Here is a 15,573-nt window from a genome sequence, read left to right as displayed (position 1 = left end):
CTGAGTGCTACCGGGTGGCAGAGCCAGAGCGGGTGGGGGCACACACGAGGGAGGGGATGGGTAGCAGCAGCCCAGCCCTCATTCTGCTCTGCCAGGAGCCTGCTCTAGACTCTGTCCATGCTCTCAGTTGACAGCGGGGGCGGAGGGCCCCCCAGGCTCCTAAGCTGTGAGATGGAGCGATTCCTGGCGTCATGAGGCCGCTGCAGCAGCCAGGGAGCTCACTGCTGGAGGTGGGCTGGTCCTCATCCTGCCCTCCCCTCTCCCCGTGGTTCAGTGCCCACTCCTCCTGCCCTCACCCCAGGCCACCAAGTCCACTCCACTCCCCCGTCACACTTTCCCTTTCCTGGGCCCACGCCACTCCCCGCCACCAGCCCAAGTCTCTTGGTGTGACTCAGCAAGGGGTGGAGGTTAGCAAGGAGCAGAGACAGTGGCCAGTACCAGGAAGAGAGAAAACCTGTGTGAACTTCAAGGCAGGGATGTCTGCGGAAGAGAAGGGCAGCAGAGACGGACACACACGAGGGAGGGGAGCCAAGCGCCGGCCTTGGTGCCTCAGGTGGGATTGCGGGGTCTATGCCGTTAGTCACAAGCCCAAGCACTGCTGTCTGTCACACTCATCCTTGGAGTCAGGCCCTGGGCGAAGTGAATCATCTCTGTGGGCCCTCAAAATGACCCTATGAGAGTTCCATGGCCCATCTTACAGATGTATGAGTTTCCTATCGCTGCTGTAACAAGTTACCAAAAACCAAGTGGCTTAAAACCACACAAATGTGCCATCTTAAGATCTGGAGGTCAAGAACTGGGTCTCACTGAAATGGGTCTCACTGGCTATAATGAAGGTGCTGGCAGGGCTGCGTTCCTTCTGGAGGCCCTGGGGGAAATCCATTTCCTTGTCTCTTCCAGCTTCTTGAGGCCGCCTGCACCCTTGGCTCGCAGCCCCTTCCTTGGTCTTCAAAGCCAGCAACATCAGACTGGGCCCTTCTCACACCGCCATCTCTCTGCTTTCCCCTCTTCTGCCGCCCCCTTCCAGTTTTGAGGAATCTTGTGATTATACTGGGTCCAGATAATCTCTCCATCTCAAGTTCAGCTGATTAGCAACCTTAATTCCACCTGCAGCTTTACTTCTCCTTTGCTATGGAAGGTAACATGTTGACAGTTTCCAGGCATTAGGGTGTGGACTCTTTTTCACAAAAGGGGGTGGGGGGAGGTGCGCATTATTCTGCCTACCACAGACTGCCCTCTAGCAAGTCTCAGATCTACCTCACGTGTAAAACACACCCCATTCCTGAGGTCTCCAAAAGTCTCAACGCATTACAGTTTCAAGTCAAACCCCAAATCTCATCTAAATCATCTGAATCAGGTAAAAGTGAGACTCTGAGTACGATCCATCCTAGCACAAAATTCCTTTCCATGTTGAACCTAGAAAAGTTATCTACTTCCAAAATACAGTGGTAGAACAGACATAAGATGCCAGGTTCAGATATTTCCATCCAAAAAGGGAGAAAATGGAAGGAGGTGGACAATTTCAGAATCCAGCTGGGCAAACCCCATTAGGTGCCCATCAAGGCCTGGGAATCGTCCTCTGTGGCTCAAAGCCTCTGCCCTGAGGACTCACAGCTCCACCTTCATCATTTCTTTTTAAGAAAGGTAGCAAGTGTCCTCAGCTGAGGTTTCATCAGTCTGTTTCCTGCCCAGAGAATTTTGAGTCCAACAGCCTTTCACCGGATCCTCTGTCCCTTTCAGTCCAAGCGGGCAGGGTTTCTGATGGAATTAAATTCTCAAGAACCATGTGGGTCCCTTGTGTATGTCATGGGGATTCACTCCATAAGACAAGAGGCTCCTCCAGATCCTTCCAAGAAAATCTTTCCCGTCTCTGCCTTTGCTGAGAGGACTGAGGTCTTTTCAAAGAACCCTCCGTGGGACTGAACACTCTGACCTTGTTCATCTTTCTGAGGTATTAACAAAAGGCTGTCCAGCTACCCTTGACTTTTTCTCTTTTTAGGGCACATTTTCCCGACAGTGAATCTCCTAATTTTAGCGTCTTTTGCAATCTGGCTTGGCTGAGAATTTCTCAAATCATCAAGTGTTTCCTTCCCTTTTGTTAACAGTTCTTCCCTCAATTTATCTTTCATCTCATCTTTTACTACACACAGCAAGAAGAAAGCAGGCTGTACCTTTTAACACTTTGGTTGGAGGTCTCCTCGGCTAAATATCCAAGTTGACTGCTTACAAGTCGGGCTGTACGTATAGCTGGAGGACCCAGCAGCCCGGCTCCACTCTGCCCTTCCTTTTGCTTCCCCCGGAGGGTCCTCCCTGGGCCCCAGGCCCGGCCCATGGTCAAGTTCCACGGGTGCCTTGAGGCCTCTACTTAAGAGGAGGAGGGGGACACAGCTGGAGGAGGGGCCCATGTGGCCTGTGGGCCAAGGGTTCACAGCAAGGCCTGAAGGCAGAGGGGAGGAAGGCACGGCGGACGGGGTGGATGGCCCGGGAGGGGCTGTAGGCTCCCCAGAGGCGCAGGGCTCCTGGCAGCAAGGTGTGGGGACACAGCACGGTGGTCAGCCAGGAGTCACCACTCCGGGAGACAGAGGTAGCAGGTGGTCCCGCTAGGCCCCAGGGGCTGGTGACGTGCCAGGAAAGCAGAGAAAGGGTCTGTTGGCCACAGCTGAGCTTGAGGACTAGGTGAGCGTCAAGAGAGCAGGAAATCCAGGACCCGGCAGGGAAGGCGCAGGAGCCCCAGTGAGCTGGGAGACAGAGACCAGGGCCCAGGATCCCACCATTGCCATGTAAGGGCTGGCGGGGAGTGGGGGGGGGGGTGTGCTTAGCACAACAGAAATTAACAACCAGAGAAGGCTGTCCCTGCGTCACCAGGCGCAATGTCAGGGTCGGGGGACAGGGCCCTACAGAAGCCCCTCACCTCTGCCCACAGGGGGCTGGACAAGCTCCAGGGTTGTTCACGCCACGGCCACCCTGCCCAGCCTGCACTGCAGGCACACACCCCTCTCCCGAGCTCTCCCTATGCCCACCCCTCAGGCAGTGCTGCCCTGTCCAGAGCCCCTGGGACGGGCGGGCGGGTGGGCTGGGAAGCACCCCCAGCCGACTCCAGCCCACACTCTAGGGTCCCTGCCGCCTGCGTGGCGAGGGCACAGCACAGTGAGTGAGTGGTCAAGGGCCCCTGGAGACTCGAGACACAAAGCACGGCCCCCACCCCCCGCAGACACGTTCAGCAGAGGAGCCTGTGGTCGGCCCCTGCAGGAAGGGTGGCACCTGCCCTTGGCCAGCACAGCCTTGGTCAGTGAGAGGGCTCCACCGCCCGGGCTGCAGGGGAGGGCGCTGCCCCAGGGGCGCAGAGAGGCGGGGGAGGGCAGAGGAGAGGGGTGTGTGGCCAGACCGCCCTCCACGCAGGGCACCGAGACACTGAGGACACACGCAGGCGCTGACCTGAGAGAAGTCTTTTTATTACACCCGCACAGGGAAGCCAGGCTCTCCCCCTGCCCCCGGCCGCGTCTCCGCACAGGCCGCCCGCCAGGGCACCGGGATCCGAGCCGGCCAGCCCGGGGGCCCCTCCTGGGCAGCGGGGGCAGCAGAGGGAGACAGGGCCGCGGCTCGGTGCTCCGCGGCCTCCCCCTCCCCACCCGCCCTGAGCCACCAACAGCCGAGGTCCAGACCAAGCGGGAGAGAGCAGGAGAAAGCCACCCCCAGCCCGAACCAAGACGAAACACGGTGGAAGCGAAGCCTGCGGTCCCCGCCTCGGGGGAAGGAGCCCCGCCTGTGGCGTGTCTCCCCGGAGGCCGAGCCGGCGGCGGGGCGGGCGCGGAAGACCGGGAGAGACGGACCCACAGAAGGGGACTTGGACGGGGGCGGTCCCTAAGCGCCTGCTGAGCAGACGAGCGGAGTCCCACAGTTCTCGGTGCCGGCGGCGCAGAGTGCCCGCGCCCACACTCCGCGCGCCGCCGGGCGCCGCCTCCCCCGCGGCCGCGCCGCCTCTCCGCACGCGGGCGGCCGGGCTCACCTCTCCTTCACGTGGTTCTGTGCGCCCGCCGCCCCGCCCGCCCCGTCCCCGCCCCCGCGGCCCCCGCCGCCGCCGCCGCCGCCGCCGCCGCCGCCGCCGCACAGCACCTCCGTCAGGTCGTCCATGACCGCCGTCTCTTTGGGGTCGAGCAGGTTGAACTCGCGGGCGAAGAGGATGAAGTGCACGTAGAGCGTGTTCAAGTGTCCGTGCAGCTCGAGCGCCAGGGTCTCCTTGAAGTGCGACGAGTAGATGTGCGCCAGCACGTGGAACAGGTACTTGCAGATCTTCTTCACCAGGGACTCGAAGGAGCTGGGGAACTCGCGGCCTGCGGGGAGGGGGCCGCTGTCAGCCCGCCCTGGCCCCACCGCGCCCCCCCCCCCCGCCCCGACCCCGCAGCCCTCACGGAGCCGCCCACCGCAACACCTGAGCGAGCCGGCACCCGGGGCGGGGCCGCGAGGGTGGCTGCTCGCGAGCTGTACTGGGCGCCTCTGTGCGGGGCCCGCGACCCCGCCGCGCATGGCCTAAAGCCGGGACAGGCGCCCAGGGCGCTCTCTGTGGCCTGGGCCGCAGAGGAGGGGGGGACCCGGGAGACGGGCACCTCCTGTCGGCCAGGTGCTGCCCTCGGCAGCTCAGGATGGGTCTGGGACCCGGCTGGGCCCGCTCAGGGCTGTACACAGCTGTGGGTGCTGCTCGACGGCTGCAAGCCCCCGCCTCCCCGGCAGGGGGACCTCGAGGGCCCGGCCATGGGGGGTGGGGGGGGTAGTGGAGGCCACAGGTCCCAGAGCCTGGGGTGGGAGGGGCCACGCACCGTATTTTGTGGGGAACACGTCCTCGTCGGTCACCAGCTTCTGCACGGAGCTCATGACGAAGTCGACGTACTGGGGGGCCGTGCACTTCACCTTCTTGCCCCGCTCATCATACCAGTAGTACTGTCTGTGGGGACAGAGGGGGGCGGTGACGCCCGCGGCCAGGAGAGCTGGCTGTGCACAGCATCAGGAAACCAACGCGCACCTTCCGCTCTACACGTGGCCTCAGGCTTCATTCTCTCAAAGGAACGCGTGTTGTTTTACACATGATTTTAGAGGTATCCAAGCTGTGCCCATCCCTTCCCGGAGGCCCTGCTGTGACTTGTCAGCCGGGCCTCGACCCTCAGTAGCATCCCTGCTGCCACCAGTAGAGGCCAAACCTTTGCCCTGGGCCGGGTGGGGTGAGGAGGCCTCAGTACACGGGAATCTGGCCCCTGGATGCCCCCCAAAGACCCCAACCTGCCCCGTACACGGGGGTGGGTGTGGGGCAGACAGTCCTCAGGCCGGAGTGGGCCAGGGTGTTTGGGGTGTGGACACCTGGGTTTTCTTCTCCCTGCATAAGCCCAGCCGTGAAACCAAGCGCGTCTCCTAGCTCATGTAAACATGGCCTATCCTCCAGCAGAACAAACACAAGCCCCTGGTGGGCTCCCCCTGCAGCCACCAGCATCCCTCCCACCAAGGGCTCCAGTCTTCCCAGCAGCAGGCCCTGTACCTGCAGGCTGGCTCGCCAAGAGCTGCACCGGAGCCCATAGGGGGGCTGGGGGGACACAGGCTGCATCTGTCAGTGAGCGAGCGAGTGACCAGAGCACCCCCTTCCGTGGCCTAGCCGCCAACCCTGCCACACCCCTGCCCCAGCCAGACGGGCTTCATGGAGACCTCCGCCCAGCATCCCCGCCCCCATTTAGCTGACTTTACTTGGCTTCAGAACTGGCTTAGACCAGTTCCCCCAACACCTCACCATCCCACCTTATCCCAGGCCAGCACCCCAGGCTGGCTCTGAGCACCTTGCCCTGATTTCCTGAGCTCACTAAGCACCCCTGGGTGACAGCCATGTGGGCTCACCCACCCCCACCACCTTGCCAGGCCTGTCGTCAGGACAGCAGGGTCCCCATCTCTCGTGGCCAGCCTGACTCCAGCCAAAATAAAAAGGCACGCCCCGCCCACGTGACCTCAAGGCAGCCCTGCTGCCCGCCGCGCCCCCGCCCCCCACTCCCTCTAGCAGGAACCAAGGCTCTTCCCCGCCCCCAGGACCGGTTAGCTTATCTGTGCCCCTGGCAGGGCTGGGTGGGGGTCAGGCTGCAAGACAGGGAAAACAGCCCACACACAAATGGACAGGCCACCAGGAAAAAGGCCAACCTTCAGTGGACAAGGGGACACAGCCCTGACTGCCCCTGGGTATCAGGCCCCGCCCTACACCTGCAGTGCCACCTCAGCAGAGCCCTCCCTGCCACGCCTGCTCCCAGGCTGCCCCTAGGCACTGCTGGCCCCGCAGGGAGACCAGGCTGCCCCACAAGGCCCCCGAGCTGGTCAGACGAAGCCCCAAGAAGCTTGCCGAGCTCCCTGCCGGCCCCCAGCAAGGATCCAGAGCCCTCCCCACCACAGGGTGGCCCTGCTGGCCGTCCTCCCCCTGCCCGGGCATCGGCGCCATCTGAGGACGTGCTCCGTGAGAAGACACACGCGTCGTCCCTCTCCTCACAGCAGCCCCTGGGGTCCCCGGACCAGCTTGGGAGGGGCCCCAGACAGAGGTCAGACACCTGCCCCAGCGATTCCCCACCCCTGCTTGGTGCTGGATGCGCCTGGCCACGGGTGCCACAGTCAGAAAAAACCGCCGGAGCTAGAAAATGGGAAACGTTTTCATGATGTCAGGCCCGGAGAGACCAGCTCCTTAGGGGCACTGTGGTCGCCCCGCCTGCGTGAGAGCTGGAACACTCTGCTTTCAACGTTCCTCTTTTTCGTTTTCATTTTATTTTTGAACTGTCACACAGTAAGGCTGACTGGTTTTGGCGTGCAGTCTTATGCATTTTAACCCAAATAGAGGACCCACAACGGGCATAGCTCCCACCCTGGCCCCTGGCCTGCTGGTCAGTCCCCAGCACACTAGTGACATGTCCTCAGGAACGCCACGCGATGTCCTGAGCCGGGCTCTGCGATCCATGCCACTGAGATGGACACCTTGTGGACGCGCCAGTCTGTCCAGACATTCACCTGCCGAAGGACACCTGTGTGGCCTCCTGTTTGGGGCAATTATGGGTCAGGCTGTTAAAACCCTCCCGGGCGGGTGTTTGTATGAGCACTAGTTCTCGTTTCTCTAGGGTGGACGCCCAGGAGTGGGACAGCTGGGCCCACGGTAGGTGAACGTCTTGTTTCCTGAGAAACCATCAACACGTTCTCGGAGCGACTATCCCGCCGGGACCCCCTCCGTCCTCGCCGGCACCCGGCGTGTTTTATCAGGCGCTCCTGCAGCGTGGTCTGAATTCATATTTCTCCACCTGCTCATGAGGCAGAGCCTCGCAGGTGCTCATCTGCCCTGCTTGGGTCCTCTTCCGTGATCTGTCCAAGTCCTTTCTCCACCCGTGACCAGATTTTCTTACTGATGATCTGTGAGGGCTCTTTATCCATTCCGCGCACTAGCCCTTTCTCGGACATGGGATTATTCTCTAGTCTGTCTTCCCTTTCTCCTAACAGTGTCTTTCTCAGAGCAAAAGTTCTAAATTTTGATGAAGCCCAGTTTACGGATTCTTTCTCGCCTATGGACTGCGGCTCATGTCACGACCAAGAACTCTTCGCCTAACACTATCATGAAGGTTTCCTCCTGTGTTTTCTTCTGAAAGTTTCATCTTTTATATTTAGATTTAGAATTCACTTCAAGTTAATTCTGGCAGAAGAGGACATGCAGATGACTGGTTTTTCCAACAGCTCTGGTTGAAAAGTCTGTCCTTTCTCCATTGAATTCCTTTTGCATCTCTGTCAAACATCAAGGGGCCATGTTTGTGGGGGTCCATTTCTGGACTCTATTCTGTTGCACTGATCTCTGTGTCTCTTCCTTCACCACCGCCATGCCGTCCTGATTACCACAGTTTTACAGTAAATCTTAAAAACAGGCCGTGGGATTCTTCCAACTTGACTGTTCTTTTTTCAAAATCATTGTAGCTATTCCAGTGACTTTGCTATTCCATATAAATTTTAGAATCAGCTTGTTTATATCAACAAAAACTCTGCTAGGATCTTAACTGAAATTGCAATAAATGAATTTACACTTCCAGTGTGTTGAGTCTTCCCATCCATGAACACAGTATGTCTCTCCATTTACGACAGTCTTTGATTCCATTCATCAGCATTTTGTAGTTTCCAGCATAAAGATCCTGTGCATGTTTCCTTAGATCTGTACCTAAGTATTTCATTGTGTTTGGAGCTACTGTAAGTGATATAATTTTATCAATTTCGTGTTCCAATTGTACACTGCCAGTATACAAACTATGATTGATTTTTGTGTGCTGACCTTTGCTAAATTTATTCGACTTTTTGCTAGAATCCTTCGGTTTTTTTTTTTTTTTCTACATAGACAATCATGTTGTATGCAAATTCAGTTTTATTTTCTTCTTCTCCAATTTGAAAGACTGTTATTTCTTTTTCTTGCCTTACTGCATTACCCATCTTGGGTAAATTGTGATATTTTGTGCTTTCCAAGGAATTGGTCCATTTAATCTAAACTGTCAAATTTAACGTATGCAGAGATTTTGTTTCTTTATTATCCTTTTATTATCTCCTGGGTTTATCATTATTTCCCCTTTCATTCCTTATATTGATAATCTGTACCTTTTCTCTCTTTACCTTTGTTAGTTTTACTAAAGGTGTCTCGATTTTACCAATCCTTTCAAGGAGTCAGCTTCCGGTCTCATGAAGTTTTCCCAGCTGTTTTCAGACATCAATGTCAGGATTTTCTGTTCTTCTTTTACCATTTCTTTCCTTCTGCTCAATTTAGGGGTTTTTTTTTTTTGCTTTTCTTTTTTCTAGGTTCTTAATATGGAAGCTTAGATTGAATTGAGATCTTTCTTCTTCTAAAACAAGTGGTTTAATCCTATAAACTTTCCTCTAAGCCTTGCTTTAGCTGCACCCCACAAGTTCAGATATGTTGCATTCTCGTTTGTGTTCAGTTTAAAACATTTTCTAATTTCCCTTGAGACTTCCTCTCTGACCCATGGATTATTTTAAAGTATGTTAATTTCTGGGGGCTTCCCTGGTGGCGCAGTGGTTGAGAATCCGCCTGCCAATGCAGGGTTCACGGGTTCGAGCCCTGGTCTGGGAAGATCCCACATGCCGCGGAGCAACTGGGCCCGTGAGCCACAACTACTGAGCCTGCGCCTCTGGAGCCTGTGCTCCGCAACAAGAGAGGCTGCGACAGTGAGAGGCCCGCGCACCGCGATGAAGAGCGGCCCCCACTCGCCGCAACTAGAGAAAGCCCTCGCACAGAAACGAAGACACAACACAGCCAAAAATAATTTTTAAAAAAATTAAAAAAAAAAATTAAAAGTATGTTAATTTCTAAATGTTTGGAGATTTTCCTGTTATTGATTTCTAATGTAATTATGGTCAGAAAACTTGCTCTGTATGACTCTGATTCTTTAAAGTTCGCTAAGGTCTGTTTTGTGAGCCAGGATATGATCTACACTATTTTGATGAATAATCCCAGTGCACTTGAAAGGGATGTGCATTTTACTGCCGAGGGTGGAGTGTTGTGTAAGTATCAATTCAGTCCAGTTGGCTGATGGTGTTATTTAGTTCCAGATTCTTGCTGACTTTCTGCCTACTAGGTCCGTCTATTACCAAGAGAGGAATGTTGAAATCTCCAACCATAATGTGATTTTGTCTGTTTCTCCCTTTGGTTCTGTCCATTTGCTTTGTGTAAAAGCTCTGTTGTTTGGTACATACACATTCAAGGTCAGTACTTCTTGATGAATTGACTCTTTTGTAAATAACGCAATCTTCTTCTTTATCCCTAGTTATTTTTTGCTCTGAAGTTTACTTTGGTATTAACATAGCCACTTTAGTTTTCTTCTGATTTGGTATATCTTTGTTGGTAATATCCTCTCCCATTCTTTCACTTTTAACCTACCAATGTCATTGCATTTAAAGTGAATTTCTTGGGACTTCCCTGGTGGTCCAGTGGGTAAGACTCCACGCTTCCACTGCAGAGGGCGCAGGTTTGAACCCCTGGTCGGGGAACTAAGATCCCACATGCCACGTGGCATGGCAAAAAAAAAAAGTGAATTTCTTGTATACACTGAAATCCATTCTTATGATCTGTCTTGTCACTGGCATGTTCACACCATTGACATTCACTGTAATTACTGATCTGTCTGAATTTAAGTTTACCATCATTTACTATTTGTTCCCTTTGTTTTTCACTCCTTATATTTCCTGCCTTCTTTGCGTTATTTTTAGTATTTCCTTTTAATTTATCTATTATGATTTTGACTATGTCACTTATGTAACTTTTTTAAGAGATTGCTCAAAGGATTATAAAATGCACATGACCTTTCCGTGCTGTACCTGGAGCCAAGTATCACCTCCACAAGTGGAATCACAGAGCCGACCAGCACACAGGGCTCTCTGCCTGCCCCAGGACACTACTACTGTCTCAGTGTTCCATCCACACACGCTGAAGACCCATCAGACAGGGTGATGGGTTTTGCTCACCCACCAGACACGCTTTAAAGAGCTGAAGAAGAGTGGAGCGGCCTATCACATCTCCCGTCTCTTGCTCTCCCCGAATCCTGCTGTCCCGCGGTCCCTTCTAGCACCACTTCCTTCCTGTGTGAAGAGCTCCCTGCGCAGCTCTGCTGGCTCCCTTCCTCTGAGAAATGTCTCTATTTTACCCTCATTCTTGAGGAGCATTACGTGGAACTCCCGGGGGGACCGCTCTTTCCTTTCAGCACCTGAACGATGTTATGGAGCCTCCTCCTGGCCCCCGGGGGGGAAGGAGAGCCACAGCCACCGGCACCACGTCCCCACAGGTGCAGTGCTGCTGGCTCTGATGCTCTTAAGGTGTGTGTTCTCTTCAGCAGTTTGATTATGTGTTTGTGGTGGATTCATCGGGTTTAGCCTGCTCAGAGTTCATTAAGCTTCCTGAATCTGTAGGTTTGTGTCTTGACCAAATTTGGTAAGTTTTCGGCCATATTTCTTCCAACATGTTTTCGGCATGGCCCTCTCTCCTCTTCTTCTGGGGCGCCAACATTACCCTTTGGTCTCTGTCCTTCAGGCGCCAGCAGGGTGGACTGGATGGTCCCGGGAGAGCAGTGGCTCTGTGGACCCTGACAGACTCCCTTTTTCTATTAAACGAATTCATGTGTTTCCATTCCTTGATCTCAAATGATTCCTAGGAAGGCATTTATATGCATATCAATTCATATACATTTACAAAAACCCTACAAAGTAGGTTACAGATGAGAAGAATGAACAGTAGAATTCTCAAAATCCCCAGATCTCCAAGTTTTACATGGCAGAGCCAGCATCTAGACACATGTCTGCCTGACACCAAATCCTATGCTCTTTCAAGGAGCTTCTTCTCAAACACATCGATACTGGAAGGGCATGTGGCGCCATGGAGGGGCCCCGGCTTTCCCACTCGCCAGCCCATAGGCCACCTGTGACACCGCCTGGTCAGGCACACAGCTGGCAAACGTCCTCCAAGCATGCCACACACATGGCTCTGCAGCGCTGCCCTTGCCCACTTGCAGCTGCTGTGGCCATGTCTGCTCTACAGAGGCCACTCTGTCCCATGCTGATGTTCTCCTGCCCCAAGCTCACCTCAAGCCTGCTCCCAGCACTGCCCACCCAACACTGCCCCATCCTCCCTGGGCCATGCCTGGCTGTGGCTATCTGGGGACACACGTGACACCTGAGCATACCATCAATGGCTCTCGCTGGGTGAGTAAGGAGTGAAGAGCAGCTGTCTTCTGCACTTGTGCCCTCTGAAGGGCGGGGGAACTCTACCCTCTGCCTGTGCTGAGGCTTTGGGTGGGCTCTCAGCAAGAGGAGGGCCCACGTGTCTCGGCCTGAGCTGGGTCTGCCCACAGCCTACGGGCAGGGTGAACTCAGGACGGCAGCACTGACGTGTCCACTAGTGGAGGCCCGCTGCTCACATGTGCTCCTATCAGCCCCTGGCCTGCAGAGGAGACGTCAGAAAGGAGCTTCTGTGCCCCCGCGCCACACCCTGCCCGGGCTGAGCCCCTGCAGACCTGGCCTCCTGCCTGTGGCCTCTTCTGTGGCTTCTGCTACTTGGGCCAGTGGCAAGCCCAGGGCCACGTGGTGGCTCTCCTACCCACGTGGCCTCCAAGAGCTGCCACAGAGGCAGTGGGGTACCCTGGAGCCCCTCAGGGATGCCTGCTTACTGAGGAAACGAACGGCACGTGCTTCCAGAAGAGAGCAGCCTGCACCAGGCCTGCAGGACGTCACCTCATGGGAAGGCGCCAAGGCGTCCCAGCCCCACAGACCGGCAGCGGGTGGGGTGCAGTAGGGCCTCCACGCAGAGCAGGAGCTCTGAGTTAGAGCCATCACCCGGTGGGGCCGGAAGCCACAGCAGAGAAACACACACCCTGCTGTCTCAGGAAGCCCAGCGGGCACGTCCTGGGGAAACGTCCTTGCCCCCAGGAACGCGTCCTGTCGGCCCCTGGCCGGCTCCCAGCACCTGTGCCCCGGAGGGACCCACGCCGCCGGGGTCCCAACCTCCGCAGGGCTCTGCCTCCCGTCGCCCTGCCAGGCCCTGGGCCCGCGAGCACAGGAGGTGCAGCCTGGCGAGGACCCTGCTGAGGGAGGCCCTGAGCCACTGGCAGACCTCGAGCGGAGGCCGCGAGCGTGGGGTCTGAGAAGACAGGAGTGCGGCGGCCGGGGCCACGGCCACAGCCCGCCCGAGCCCCCGGGGCAGGGCCACACCAGGCAGTGACTCACGTGTTGCACACGGCCATCGTCTGGCACGCCTCCCCCGTGCAGAACTCCGAGATGGTGCTGTACTGGAGGTTCACGTGGTGGAAGAATGTTGTGGCTGGAAGGGAAGAGAAAGGCCGGGCGTGAAAACCACACCGTGGAGCCATTCTGCGTCTCCAGCGTCCTGCAGGCCCAGGGGGACCAGAGCCTCTCTCCTCGGGACCCTCCTGGGGGGCTGGTGCTTATCTCAGACCAAAGACCGAGGCCCCAGCGCAGCATCTTCCCGGGAGCGGGCGGCACGGACCGGACGGTGCTGAGCTGGGCAGGGTGCCCGAGGCCTGAGACGGAGTCCCCTCCATGAGGGGTGGGGCAGCAAACCTCCCACCCCAGCCCCTCGATCACACCCTGCTCTACGGTCACCAGCTGATCAGGGACACCGCTAAGGCAGGCGGCAGCACCAGCTCACGGCCACAAAGCCTACCGCTCTCGGGAGGAGGGCTGGCGCCTTGCCCTGCGCGGGGCATCCCACGAACCCTGAGCCTGTCCGGCAGGCGGGGTGAGCCCGCCACCCTCCCACAGGCCATGGCCTTCCCGCCACCACAGCACCGCCGGCCTTGCAGCCACGCTCCCGTCCCACGGTGCCCCCCTGGCCCTGGTGTCCTGTCCCCTGGTGCGACCAGGACCCGCACTGAGTCCCCGCATCTGAGAGGACCCTGAGTGCCCGGCAGGGCTGGCCACCCCGGGCCTCGGCTTCCAGCTGACGCAGGTGGGAGGGGGAGGTGCTGAGCACCAGCTCTGGGGGGTCCTGGGGGAAACGGGGGGGCTGCCCTCCCGGCCCTGCCGGCCCGCCCCCACGCACTGTTGCTGGCCAGCCACTCATTGAGGTCGATCTCCCGGGGCAGCACCACCAGCTCCTTGAACCCGAAGTCGGTGATCCTGGACTTGGTGTACTCCGGCTCCAGGTACACCTTCTTCTCCTCGGCGACGGGCTTCTTCCCGTTGGGCTTGGCTTTGGACTTCCTGCGGAGAGAAAGGAGCGCGGGGTCACGGCAGGTGCAGGCGTGGAGGCCGCGGGCCGGCCCGGGACACGAGCAGTGCCGGGGGACGCCTCGGGGGCTTCTGCTCCCGTGGGCCCAGGCGTGGGAGGAAGCTGTCCTGCGCCCGTGCCCTCCCCTGCCGCCGTCAGGGGCCCAAACCTGGAACCCAGGGCGGGCAGGGAGCTCCGGGACCACCGAAGGGTGGGGTGGTGGCCACACCAGCCGGCTCACCTGCCACATGTGACACCGCGGCCCTGCAGCCCTCTTGGCCCCCACCTGGGCCTGGGGTCCCGCTACAGGGACACAGGGGTGCGCACCACTCGGCCAGGCCCTGAGCCTCCGCGCAGAGTCCCACCGTGCGCCCTGCTGCGCAGATGACCCAGCAGCCCGCCCTTACTGAGCACCCACTGCATGCCGACGCCCCAGGCCACCCCACTGAGGCCTCCTGTCATCGCGAGTTCATGGCTCACCCGCCTGACACCTGCCCGCTGGCCCGCGCTCTCTCCCAAGTGCACGGTGCCGGTTCCAGGCAGAGACAGGAGTAGGCGTGAGCAGATGTTAGAGATTTCACGAAGTGGCCACTTTTCACTAAAATTTTTCTTGGTCAGGAAAACAGTTCTTTTCCATTAAAAATATGCTGTTATATAACACAGAATGGGCCTGTTATGGCTATTTTTACATGCACGAATACGTATTTTTGCAACGTCTTTGTTCTCCTACAGCGAGTGTCAGTACCTAACCCGTGAACCAAAGCTCTTTGGGGCTGAGGGAGCCCCGGCCCCACCTCGGCGGAGAAGGCGGCGGCCCCAGAACCAGCCTCCCTCCAGCTGCCCCCACGGCCGGAGCCGGGGCCATGGTGTGTGCGGCCCAGGCAGGCCAAGGAGATGGCACATCCCCTAAGGAGGAAAACTGCCCAACAGAGTGGCCCAGAGCCTGCGGCCAGGACGTCAGCCCGAGTCACCGTGTCTGCCACAGGCCGGAGCCCGAGCTGGGCGAAGTGAGTGGCGTGCCGAGGGGCTGCCTTCCGGGCGCCGCCGCCCCACGTCGGCCAGTGTGGAGCAAGCTGCCCTCTCCTGCACCTGTAGGCCCACGACGTTTCAACGTTAAGACTGGGTTCTTGGGCTGGCGTGGGTTGAAAAACTGAAGGAAAAAACCCCGAAGAGCACGGATTAGTCTCTTGCTTCTTTTACTTGAATGACTGAAATCTTCAGTGGCAGACATCACGACTTCCAGAAAACAAACTGCAAATCAGTCAAACCGTCCTGAGTCTCACTGACCAGAAGAGGCCACTTCCGGCTGTAGACTCTCAAGGAGGGATCACCTGGGACAGAGGATGATCGAGGGAGACTGAGGGCAGGCACAAAGCCCAGTGCGGCCTCCCACCCCAAGGGGCAGCCACAGGCCGGAGGGACAGTGCCTTGCAGGGGAGGGTGGGCGGGCCGAGGACCTGGGCCCGGGGGCTGGGGCTGGCAGCTGGGTCCTACCAGCTCATACCCCCGTGGTCTCCAGCGCCCGCGGAAAGAGAGGCGCTCCCGTCGCTGCCTCCGGGGCCTGGGTGAAAACACACCGCGGGCCCCGCACGGGGCGCGAACTAGACACTGCCGTCCTCCGTCCCAAGGGCTCTGTGTCCCTCCCGCCCCCGCCAGCCCCGCTGAGGCCCACATTTGGCGGCGCGGGGGGTGTCACACGGGATGAAAGGTCTGCAGCTCCTGACTTTGCCGTTTTTTTCCCTTCTGTTTTGAAAAGTTGCTAGTGGTTTATTTAAGAGAAACAGGAAGGAAAAATGCTCCCTGAATGCCAG

The 15,573-nt window shown here is 57.7% G+C and overlaps 1 protein-coding gene across 2 annotated transcripts in view; it reads right to left on the bottom strand.

Moving 5' to 3' along the window:
- Nucleotides 1-3,436: 3,436 nt before the first annotated feature.
- Nucleotides 3,437-15,573, bottom strand: part of MOB2 (MOB kinase activator 2) — a 53,484-nt gene continuing 41,347 nt past the window's right edge. For both annotated transcript variants that reach the window (XM_061203919.1, XM_061203918.1), the window contains exons 2-5: nucleotides 13,595-13,755; nucleotides 12,760-12,853; nucleotides 4,815-4,939; nucleotides 3,437-4,331 (exon numbers count right to left, since the gene is read on the bottom strand). In XM_061203919.1, coding sequence (XP_061059902.1) covers nucleotides 4,003-4,331; nucleotides 4,815-4,939; nucleotides 12,760-12,853; nucleotides 13,595-13,755 — 709 coding nt within the window. In that variant the 3' untranslated portion in view covers nucleotides 3,437-4,002. The remainder of the gene's footprint in view (nucleotides 4,332-4,814; nucleotides 4,940-12,759; nucleotides 12,854-13,594; nucleotides 13,756-15,573) is intronic.

The sequence above is a fragment of the Eubalaena glacialis genome, chromosome 10 (genome assembly GCF_028564815.1).
Source record: "Eubalaena glacialis isolate mEubGla1 chromosome 10, mEubGla1.1.hap2.+ XY, whole genome shotgun sequence".
NCBI lineage: Eukaryota > Metazoa > Chordata > Mammalia > Artiodactyla > Balaenidae > Eubalaena > Eubalaena glacialis.
The sequence above is the reverse complement of the archived record's forward strand: the minus strand, read 5'-3'. Positions and strand labels throughout refer to the sequence as shown.